This window comes from Balearica regulorum, chromosome 3 (genome assembly GCF_011004875.1).
Source record: "Balearica regulorum gibbericeps isolate bBalReg1 chromosome 3, bBalReg1.pri, whole genome shotgun sequence".
Classification (NCBI taxonomy): Eukaryota; Metazoa; Chordata; class Aves; order Gruiformes; family Gruidae; genus Balearica; species Balearica regulorum.
In genome coordinates, this window is record NC_046186.1 from 39,060,121 (window position 1) to 39,072,305 (window position 12,185).

The window sequence follows — 12,185 nt, forward strand, 5'->3', positions numbered from 1 at the left end:
AGGACAAAAACTAGGTAGAGGGAGAGATTAAGGTGGATCAAGCAGAAACAAGTGTAAGGAATAGAGGGGAAATGAAATTAAAGGCTGGTGACATGACCAGGTTGCTGTCGGTACACTTGTCTGACTAGCCCTGCATTGGCCATTGCATTCTCTCCTATATTCTTACTGAACTGTATTTCTAACTGTCCTCTATGTAGGTATGGTCTCTATTCTGAACCTGTGTGTGTTTATACATGTTACCCCAATGGGAACATGTGCTCAGACTCGCTACTAGCTTGAGCTGGGGACACAGAACCGCAGCAGCCCTGCACATACTGGGCTAGAACAGGAGGAATCTCGCTGGTCCCAAAGTCCACTCGACTTGGCTACCTCTAACAACAGCAATGGTAACACGAGAGTTTCAAGAAAAACAGCAAGTCAGCAAGTCTCTCAATTTCTAAACATCAAAGCATAATCAAATGACAGGCAGTCTAAAAATATATACATTTTAAATGTATTTCCCTATAATAAAAATCTGGTTGATACTACTTACTTGTTCAGTTTTGCTGCCTTGTGAAAGCAGAGAGTCTTGTACTATTTCTTCTCTTTGTACATCAGGCTGTACTTCACTGGTCTGAATGTCTTTCTCAGTCAACCTCTGAAAGTTATCGTCATTCACAGCTGTGTGCAGAAAGATGCTTTCTTCTCTGTTAAACTTATTTGAAAAGTTTGTCTCCCAAACCATATTATTCTGGTGCTCTTTAAAGGGCAAATGGCTGATGAGGTCATTTGCTGTGCTGCCTACCAGTTTCACAGGACTACAAGAGAAAGGAATAAAGTCATATATAGTAAGACTTTTGCCCTTTGCTTTTCTGTCGCTCTGGAAAAAGTGGACCATTTTTCCTTTAGGTATCACCTGTAAAGACTGCTTGAATTTGAAAGAGCTACTTTTAAGAACAATCTTGCAGATTTAGTTATACAGATTCACTCCCACGCTGTGGGACAAGAGCCATTTCCCAGCAGTGACTTTTTTTTATGGAGGCACCGAACTCAGCTACAAGATGAACACCTGCAAGCATGCAACTAATGCTAATAAACCAATGAATGGTAATTCCTGCTGGGTGCAGCTACGTGATAAGCTCCCAAAACTCATTTGCCAAGCATAACCTTAGAACTTGGAACTTCCGACAGTTCCAGAGCCTGTGCCTTCTGCTCCAGACACAACAGTTGGAGCAAAGCAGGAGGTACAGAGCACAGGTTAGTAAGAATCATGAGAGTAAGCAGAATAAGAGGATTTGATCTTAGACCTCTTATGGAGGTTGGAGAGGTAGGATAGAATGTGGGCTGAAATCCACGTATGGGGGAAGGGAAAGAGTAGAAGACTGGGAAAGCAGAGACCCTAACTGTGGTAGCTGTGAGAGTGAAGAACACGCCTCCAAATGATTCGGCAAACATTGCTGCTTATCACTTAAACGAAATTTGGGAAACCCTGGTCTAAGCCAATTAACCCTTTACATTCATTTTCCAATTCACTGCAAATGCCATAATGCCAGTGCAAGACATAATGAAATTTCGGTATTTAATTAGGGAAAAAGACAGATGAGTTTAGTAAGCTGTTTTTCACAAATAGTTAATGAACTTACGTTATTACAATTCTTAAAATGCATTCTGAAATAAATACCTTTCAGGCTCCACATCAAAACTTCTGATATTACATGAATGTCCTTTAATTGGTTTCATCAATTCTTCCACAGTAGGTAAATCTAATTAGTGCAAAATAAAAAAATAATGAAAAACCCCAACAACAAAACACTCAGAAAAATATTTGTAAAAAAGGACAACATTTAAAAATGTTTCATAAATGGAGTGTTAAAGATATTACTAGCTCACTCATTTTACATGCTTGTACAATACCCGCCTGCCTTTGAGGTATTTACCTGATTCAATAGTTGACATGTTTTTTGAATAGATGTCATTATTTTGTGAAACATCTTGCACTAAGCATTCCGAGGCTGCCATTGCAGAATCATGCAGTTTTTGCTCATCGGTATCTCCCAAAGACTGATCAATATGATGGTATGCTTGGTGTAATGCTTCGATGTCACTGGTGGTTTGTCCATAGGAAGTGCCTGTGAAAAATGCAGGCTCATAAGAGACACTACAGGATGTTCTGGTTTGGGAAACACCCCACTGGAGCCTGTGTTTCGGTTACTAGGCTTGGTCTATTATGTGGTGAGAATAGCAATCTCAGTTATGAAAAAAAAAAAAAAATTAAAAATCTAATTTTTACTAAAAAAATAAACAGTTTCCAAGTTAATCAGTACATACTAAATAGTCTCATCTACAGTTTGCATGCCTTTCCACCCCCCTCCCTCACCTCAGTATTTTATTAGTACTAAAACTAACAGTGTATGTAATGTAACTATTTTAACAGATGCCACCAGAGCCATACTCTGGATATCAGTGGCATACACTGCTGTACAAAGTTTGATAAGAGAATGTACTTTATAATTGTGTTCAATGCTGTCGAAGAAGAATTTTAGCTATGATGAATAACCAAAGGAGATGGTATTTAAAAATCAAACTGCAATGTCAAAAGCAACTTTACAATAACCAAGCGTAAAAAAGTTTCTTTTCAGCAGAAACATGACCTTTTCCTGATGTATTTCCTCCTCCTTTTAAGATTTGTTACTAAAAGCCAAGAGCTTCATGTTCACTGATAACCTAAGAACAAATGAAGACACCACAGCCTCCTATTCTACTCAAGTAAGATTTGGGGGTTTGGGTTTTGTTGTGTGGTTGGTTTGCTTGATTTAAAGCAACCCTTACCTGCTTCATTCATTTCAATTCCACTGACTTCTTCAGGCAGATAACGTTCACCTAGAGCTACATCTGATGTTTCAGCAGCCTTTTGAAGTTCTGTAGTTGAATCTTGTGAATCAAGTAATACAACTAAAACCAAGATAAATGTTAAAGAAAACATGATTCTCTTATTTACACTCTGTCTACATTGGCATTAGAAGTATACCAAGGCTTATCTTGATGTACTAAACATGAAAAAAATGCTATATAGATTATGCTAACGCCATTAACGATAAACTGATTAACTCTGATTGCAAGCATCAAAATCAGAGTACTGACTAGATGTAGTAAAATAAAAAATTACATTGATGATCACTTTGAAGTGCTAACATGTAGATTAATTTTTAACCATGTCACTCCAACAGACTTTCCGTAGAACACCATAAAATCAGGTGAAAAATATCAAAATAGTAAAAATCAGGTAATAAAATTTCAGAAAGTTACATTTGTTATTCTCCTACTGATCAAAGTTTATATTTTACCTTTAGCCAGCATGCCAGTGTTTGCTTCTTCCTAACAAAAATAAAGAAAAAAACATTACTTTTTAAATTTCAGGGGGAAAAAAATCTGGACAAACTTTAAAAGTTGGTCTAAAACCTACGAACAGTTCTTAGAACTAAGCAGCTCTTGGTGCGCCGAGAATACGCACTTCTCTAAAACTGTCCTTAGGATGCCAAAAGATCTCAACACCCTGTACTCTGTAAACCCTCTCACAAGTGACCGGGAACTAAATGGTACTCCGCATAAATGGAATAATATTTTTGCACCTTCCTAGTTCTCTTATATTGTAATTTGAGAAAAGAAACTAATGTAGCAGTAAGTACATTACACTTCCATTCTATTTGTGCTTTTCAAACATTTATTAGAAATATTACTCTAATAAACTTGAATTCTAAAAAACCCATTTATCTATTATAGATGAACACGTGGTGCTCTATAGACTCCTTTTGTTAAAAAAAAAAAGAACGTGTTCTCCAGGAATGCACCTGATGTGCTCCACCCACATGTGCTCCACATCCAAAGACCTAAGCTAGATGACAGTGATACCCCCAAAACTCATACAGTGGAGACTTTGTTTCCCCTGTCCAAACTGCTGCTCTGTACAGAACGACTCTCAGTCTGTGTCACTTGCTGGCTAGACACCACCTTAACAGCTCCTAGAGAGAGATTAATCACTACTCATTCTGAGGCTCCAGCCTGAGCTCATAATTTGTGCACTCCCATCTACAGTTCTTAATACACAGGAGGAGTAAGCAGGAAACCCTGTGAAGAACTTAATCCCTTCAGCGATTCGTCACAGGAAAATGTATATCCTTAACAGAACAATATAATCCCAGGACCACTATACTCTTTCTTTCAGATAGTACATATTATATAAAGGTTTACTATATTTACAGTTACACATTGCAGAGCTTTTACAATTCATGCAAGTAATACAAACATTTGGTAAGTTATACCTGTTCTTGAGCATTTAAATCAACTCCTGACAGGATGTTTTGATTTACCTGATTTCCCTCAGTTTTAAAGGCGGGATTAGCATCTGTTTCTTCTTCAAAATCTTCACTGTAGCTGCCTGAAGAGTAAAATAAACATCAAACAGAATGAATACTCAAGGAAGATAAAGCAGTAAAGGAAATCTATTTCCTCTTCCCCAATCTCTCATCTAAGAACAGCTACTGCCACTGTTACTCCTTTCATAAAGGCAACAGAAAGGTTTCAAGACTGGGTGTGGTATTAAAACTGCAGTAAAAGCCACACATGTATCTCTACAAATGAAGTTGGTTTTATGATCAGATATACTTTACTTCTATCTCCTCAAGGCATACTTGAATTGATCTCTTATTTGATCACTTTCTCTCACTTAGGGGTGAAATGACGCAATTCCGCCCTAGCAGACAAAGTACTCTGTACATCCACCTTGACAACTCCAGCAGTTTTTATGCTCAGAATCTGTAATTTTGCTTCCTCTGACCTACTTTGGTGGCCCAACAACCACTCTCAAGAGTAAGCATTATTTAAAAACACAAGTGTGTCAAAGAACGACTTTTACAAGCAAGCCACTTTTCCTTCAGTCCCCTAGATCCTTCCACAGGTTCTGATTCCCTGTTACTGTATCTCCCCCACTCAGCTCCTGTGGTTACAGCCTTCAGTGTCTGCACTGTCTGTAACACTTAAATCTAGAAGTATTGCAAGACATTGGCTTATAATGTGTTCTTTCTGTATTTCGTCACCAATACAACTGACACACAGTCTAACTCATATGTAAAATCTACTCTATGAAATAAAGTCACTATTTCAGCATTCTCTTTGGTTTTGGACCATGTGAAGCCAGAGCAGCTGAAAATAGCTTTCTCATACTGACTTGAAACCTACACGGTGCTTATACTATTCCTGCACACGTACTATCCACTATTTTGATTGCCATTTCATGAAATAGCAGTTTGACAAAGACGAAAGCAAACCATGCACACCACACAGATTGGTCATTCCAGGTATTCCAGAGAAACTGTTTTCCTAAAAATCAGAAGCGTCAATTTTATAAAACTGACCATAACAATCAGGTAATTTCAACCGTTTTGTTAGGAAAAAGGCTACAAAATTGTAGCATTTCTGCTACAACTATCATGATCTGTTGCAGTCTACAGAGTAATCAAGCTTTCAAGGACAAAAGATTTCCTGTGATTAAGGTTTACAAACACAGCCTCTTTATGTTTGGGAAATTTCAGCCTGACAACAGGACCTCTCAAAAGTTCAACTACATAAATAAATTTGAAAATACAATCTGTTGATTAAATTACAGGAATACACTCTTTATCATATGCTAGTAATGAAGAATGAAATAAAGAGAGATGACAAGTGAAAGACAAATAAGATGGAAGGAGTGTAGCATGGAAATTTGGGGAAAAAAATCAGGTAAGAGCAATACTGCAGATTAGAGAGATTAAACTCAGGCATGAAAAGATGGTACAAAAATACAGATGACAGTTAAGACACTGGAGTAACTCAAACATTAAGACATATTTCAACATCAGGGTCATTTTTTCTTCATTTTTTGATTGACAGTTGGGTTTGGTTTTTTATTTTTTCTTTTCTGTTTGTCTTTTAGGTCACAATAAATTAAAAATCCACTTAAAAACCGCACAAAACAGCACAAAACCAAAAGCAAACCCCTAAAACCCTCCATCTGAATAACAGCTGCACAGTCATAATACAAAGGCAGCCTAAAAGGGTGATGGAAGAACTAAAGATAAATGAAAATCATTAATACGAAAATTACACTAGCTTTCAGATAAATAAAAGCTTTACCCACAACGGTCAGGGTGATATGGGAACAGAAGTCAACTGGTTTATGTATTACTTGGAATAAAAAAGTTCAGTGAGGATGCTGGACTGTCTTGTGAATCTGAAACCTGGAAAGAGTCAAGTTTTCTGACTAGATCCACAAAACAACAGATTATAGAACAAGCTACGAGATTGTAGGACAATTTCCTCTTTCCAGATCTTTCAATTACATCCCACCACAAACACAAAGATACTGCGCTATCCTCTGACACCCTACTGTGATGTTTTCTGAAGACTTTGCATTTGAACTGGAATACTAAGCCACAGCTTTCATTTCTGTTTTTTCTGTTTAATGAGGTTCGCACAATTCTTAGTGTACACACAACAATTAAAAAAACCCCAAAAAAGTAAGAATTTTCAAATGAACAATTTAGAAAGATGGTATTACCAGATTTCTCTTCTTGTGCAGATTCTTCTTCTCCTTTTTCAGCTTCTTCATTCCTGAGAAACAAAATGAAAATTTTACTTTGTTCTTGGACAGCAAATAAATATACTTTTTTTTCTAACTCCAAACTTTGGTACTTTTTACAATGAGCAATAAATTAAAAACCTGAATTTGTCCATCATATCAAATCATAGGTAATAATCATAGGCGGATAAATGTCAGCAATTATTAAAATGCATATTTAAGTTTTTACAACTGTCCATAGTTAAAATTTTCAGTCCAACTCTTAAAATCTCTCCCTTTCTGCATTCCCTCCAATATCTACACATTAGCTTTTCAAAGAAATCTTTATCATCATGTTTGCTTCCTGTTCTGACCTTCTCACTCTGCATTAACAAAAAATTATAAATCTCTCATTTCTTTCCCTTTTCCTGTAAAGTTAAAGTTTTTTCCTTACCTAAAACTCCCCAGAATTCTGACCCTCCAACTGTTTTCATGTTGGAAGTTTCCTTTGCACTCAGCATTTTTAGCAACAGCAGCCTGAACTGCCCCTTCATCCATTTCTCTCACATATGTTTGAACTTACTTTAACAAAACTGATCGTAAGTGGATTGCCCTAGTCTATGAAGATGTTGTATCTTTCCTCTACATTAATTTGTAACATCACGTCTAAGAATTTTTTCTGATCTACTTCCTTGTTATTATCAGTTGTTAACTCTTCATTTAGTTACACCTTACAATTAAGAACGTTACATCGACTTGTTACTATTGAGTTATGCACAACACTGTGTAGCTATGTCCGCTCATCACCAAGTCATGCTCTCACCTTACTCCTTTCTTTTATTTATTAAGCTCATTTCTGCCCTTGTCTTAAAAAAAACAACTAAAAACATCAAAACAAAGAAAAACCAAGCCAAACCACAACAAACTAACAAAAAACTAATTAAAAACTGATTGAAATCATGCAGGATGTTGTCCCACAAAATCTCAAGCCATACCCAAGTCACATGTGCCCACTAATACAGTACACAACTTTTCTTCCCTCTAAATTACCGTACAAATGGCGCTAATATGACAGAATCATTGGAATCCAGCTCTTTATTTAATCTTGAATAATCGACAGTAGAGGAAGCTTCTTGTTCAAGTTTGGCAAAGAAGATCTCTTTCTCTTCTTGTTCTTCCAAGGTATCCAATCCAACTCCCACAATACTTTGATTACGCCCAGAAGCTAAAACTGAATCTAAATTTCAAAACAAAGAATAAACTAACTGTGGCTGTGCTGTATGTCCACATAGAATAGTCGTAACAATTAACAACTATACACAGACTCATAAAATATTAACAGTATCAAATCATCGCAAACTAGTACTAGAAGCCTTCAGTTCATGAGATGCAGCTGACAGAAGCGAAGAATCTCAACTTGCAATGTAAATTGCTTGTAACAGTAATTTATTTAGATCTAGCTAACTTCATGAAATGGTTATGCTCTCAGTCCTTACCATTTGTCTCCAGGCTGTCTTTACTTAAGGAGACAGCAACTCCATTACTTTTCTGAAGCTGCATCTTTTCCACATGCATATTCTCAGAACTTTCTCTCATAGGCTGCGAAGCATTCTGTATCTTGACAAAGCTTCCACTGGCTCCAAGCATTCCTAGGAAAAACGTTGCAATATTCTCGACTATCATCTAAAAGCTATTTGTATAACACTTTAGTCATCTTCCACAACCACCATTTTTAATCTCATGTTGCAACTGCAAAGATACAGTCTCACAAATCACATTCATTTAACTTCCATTTCTATTATGAGACATGTCAATCTTGTTTAATTAATTAGGCTATTCTGTACTTTGTCTTCCTGTCCTTCATATTTGCACACAAACCTAAAGTTCAGCATGGGGCAAATATAACAACTGTAAAAATTGACTTACTGTAATGTCACTCATGGAAGACAATCACAGACACAAACCCTATACAAAAATTAACATTTCTTTTTTAAAAAGCCTGTTCATTTTGTTTGATCTACTACCCCAAAGAAAGCATCCCAGATTTTTGAAAATTGTAGCCATTGGCTTAGCAGCTACATTTCATTTGTAGCAAATTAAATGCTTTAAGGAAAAAAAATAGTAACCAAAGTTACTTAAAAGTCAGTGATGAACACCCAGTTCTTCTATTCTGTATGTTTATGCAACTACAACGTGCAGTTGCTCTCCTTACTGCAATTTCATCATTGTGAGGGTTCAATATCACCATACCAACTTTATGTGTGGATTCTGCTCTCAGAACACTGCCTTATCTACCTCCTCATGGAAAACTAAAAGCTAATTATTGCAGTACATTACTAGTTAAAAAGCAGTACCAATTCCCTTTTGCTTGCCCCTAAAAGGCACACATTTACACTTAGATTCTTTAGAGGCTGTCTTAGGAGAACTGCTAGGAGAAAAGCTGCTTATGCATTTTATCTAATGACATATGAAATGATTTAACAGTTCTCACAGAAGGGAACAGAAACCATGTCTGTTTTTTCCAACATTAATCTCCAGTTGGTAAAGTAAACTCAGATTTTTTTGTTCTGTCTGGCCAAATGATGTTTAGACTGTAACTGTGTCCTTGTACTGAACACACCAGGAGAGGTGAAGACCCTGACAACAGCTCACTTCCTGCAGGCAGGAGGCCGCAGGAGATGGGTTCATCGCTAAGCCTTCAGATCAAGAGGACTAAACCAGTCTTCCACGTGCTGATCAAGTGCTTCAACTTTGGGCTGTTACTCTGTCCTCTACACAGGTCTAACCATGTCCCTTGGCCATACTTGACATATGATGACAAGGGAGAATCCTCTCTCTTCAGTACTGAAAATGTACCCAGGGTGAGGTGGGGAAAGGAGGAGCCTGAACACCTTTTCCTTCCCCGCCAGGCAGCCCTTAGCATGTGCATTCTGGTTATAAAAGTCTCCCTGTTAAGAAGTAGAATAGGTTTTTTTCTTGATTTCAAAGACAAAGTCCCCTTGCACATTTTATTGGGAGGCTAAATGCATAAGATTATACATCTTAGAAATGACTTCCACATTCCTGTATCCAGCTCTGTCCTTGATACAGAGCTCTGACTGACTTGCCTTGCATGCAACAAGTAAGCGTCAGAGTCATTGCCTAAAGGTCAAGCTCCGCATGCATACAAAGTTAATGTCTAAATAAACACATTTTGCTACTACATTGAGAAGTATAAAATGGAAAGCTCAAAATGCTGAACGGGAATGAAAAGTATGAATAGTCCGTTTCGCTGGTAGCTAAATGAAGTAATTTAAAGTAATTTATCCAGATGGCGCTCTATTCTAGTTACCAAGACAGCAAACAGGAGCCTGTCTGCAGCTGGGTCACAAGATTTTTGCTGAGCTTTATACTAGCCACAATCTCACCAGACCTCCAACATCCTATTTTTTCAATGAGAATATGTTAGCAGAATGGAAGGTAAACTGTCACTGTCCCCCAATGTAAGGTTTACAAGAAAGGAGATGGGAATATACTTCATTAAAAAGACAATTAGAACGTTCAACAGAACAAAATTTTAGAGAAAAAAAAACATTTTCCTGAGTTGTTTCATTTAAATCATCTCACACTTACTGAACTTTCTGAACAGACTTATATTGATCTTGAAGGCTTCATGGGATTGATGTAAGCTAGCTAATGTATTTTAAGTATTTTGCCAGTTCAAACCAGATCAGAGTTTTTTTTTTAAAAAAGCACCTCCCATAATAATCTGAAAATCAAATAGTCTTTGGCTGAATTGCAAAACTCAATGGCTGCAAATCTCAATTCCCAGACACACACGCCAGATTACAGGGGATACTACTGTTGCTAAAGAAGGCAAGGTCTTTTTTACTTGCCCTCACAGTCTGAACTCTGAGAAACCTATCAAACTTAGAAAAAATACCAGCTTGGATGGATTTCAAAGTCTCTTTTCATTGTGTTTTTTTGGCTGTTTGAACAGTCCTACTGATTTCTGTGGGGCTTTTAAGAGTGATTTTGGGGGGGGGGGATTTGTTACTTTTCATACAAACTTTTTGAAGCAGCAGTTTTCTTGAACTCCAAAGATTTCACTACCCATATCTTCACAAGCAATATTTTGTAAGGCCAATAATATACAGTATACTTTTTTAAAGTCCTGACACTTGAAATTAATTAAAACAAGAACCTGAGTTTCACTTAGAAAAACATTTCTAACCACCGCACTTGCAGAGAAAAGTTTAAAAACATAAATAGAAAGGACTCAAACCTACAAACATCTATTTAAAAAGTAACTTCTCCTTAATCTGACCAGGACTGTCAGAATTAAGGCATTTTACCTGTTTAATATTATATAAAATACAGTAAATTTGTTACCCTCAGAATTGTCTGGACTGTCAGAAGTGAGGCTTCCTTCTTCTTTGTTTAAGTACGAATCTTTCTTGTCCTTATGAATTTTTTCCAGCATTTTGAATTTAGACAAAGCCTTGCTGCGAGATGCACTGGAAGAAGGTTTAGGGGGAACTACTTTTAAGTGTACACAAACATTTATAAGTTTTTATATATAATGGGCAGGGAATAAAGAGAAAAATTATATGTGAGAATTCAAATTGACACTTCCGGAAAAGTAATGCAGTTCAGTTTCTTGTAGATTGAATTATCTATATTTTTCTAGGTAAAACTAAAAATTAAAGTTAATACTTAGAACTTCTGAGAATCAAACTCTTTCTTCCCCCTTTTTTATTTTTAAAAGAGACGAATTCCTTCTTGCTCCACATATACCTTGCATTCAAATAACACTGTTCTAGGAGCTCAATATATTACCTGAAAATAAAAAAAAACTAGTAAAACTATTTCAACAACAAAAGAAGTTTTATACTGCAAGATTTGGAAAAAAGCATCTAGATTGGTTCAAAGAAAAGTGGAAAAAGATAGGGGGCTTCTAAATTGGCTAATTTAGAGAAAACTCTTCATTACAGGTCTTTTGAATTTACCTTGACACAAGAGAGAGCAAGAATACTCTAGGGAATCAGACCAAAACTTCTGCTGTCTAGAAACAGGACTACAGGGGTATGTGACCAGAAGCTAAAACAACTCAGAAACATCCAAGATGACTAAAGGAAGCTGGTCAGCATATGGCAGGTGCAATGCGAAAACAGAAACAGTATGAAATCCATTCCGATACAGTACATGGGTCCTTTATTCCCTCAACTGATGTCCAAGTCCACTAGTGAGACATCACTTCTCCAGATTTATATTCTCACACATTTACTGCGAAATGAAAAGTGATGACAGCATGTCATCCGTTGTAAACAATGCAAACACTTGATGCCTTCTAAAACAGTAATTTGAAATAAGTACTAAACTCCTCCTATAGCTCATAGTTCAAATACTAAGCCTAATTAGAGAAACAGATTAAAGTTTAGTGTTTATCTCCCAGACCAAGATGCTTTATAGCTATTCTATGGAAACGAGGCTTGTGAAAACAGGGCAGCATATACTCTCTAGAAAGCTAACATAGGCAAATGTTCTATAGGCTACATAGTACATCACCAACATAATCCAAAGACCAAGTGCCAAATATTTCTTTGTCATGGCTGTCCAAAATACTATTGATCTG

The 12,185-nt window shown here is 36.7% G+C and overlaps 1 protein-coding gene across 4 annotated transcripts in view; it reads right to left on the reverse strand.

Moving 5' to 3' along the window:
* CEP162 (centrosomal protein 162) overlaps positions 1–12,185 on the reverse strand; it is a 49,301-nt gene that overhangs the window by 25,454 nt on the left and 11,662 nt on the right. For all 4 annotated transcript variants that reach the window (XM_075747622.1, XM_075747620.1, XM_075747619.1 and 1 more), the window contains exons 5-13: positions 8,068–8,220; positions 7,622–7,808; positions 6,572–6,624; positions 4,347–4,414; positions 3,324–3,354; positions 2,809–2,931; positions 1,917–2,108; positions 1,661–1,742; positions 533–797 (exon numbers count right to left, since the gene is read on the reverse strand). In XM_075747622.1, the coding sequence (XP_075603737.1) occupies positions 533–797; positions 1,661–1,742; positions 1,917–2,108; positions 2,809–2,931; positions 3,324–3,354; positions 4,347–4,414; positions 6,572–6,624; positions 7,622–7,808; positions 8,068–8,220 (1,154 nt within the window). The remainder of the gene's footprint in view (positions 1–532; positions 798–1,660; positions 1,743–1,916; positions 2,109–2,808; positions 2,932–3,323; positions 3,355–4,346; positions 4,415–6,571; positions 6,625–7,621; positions 7,809–8,067; positions 8,221–12,185) is intronic.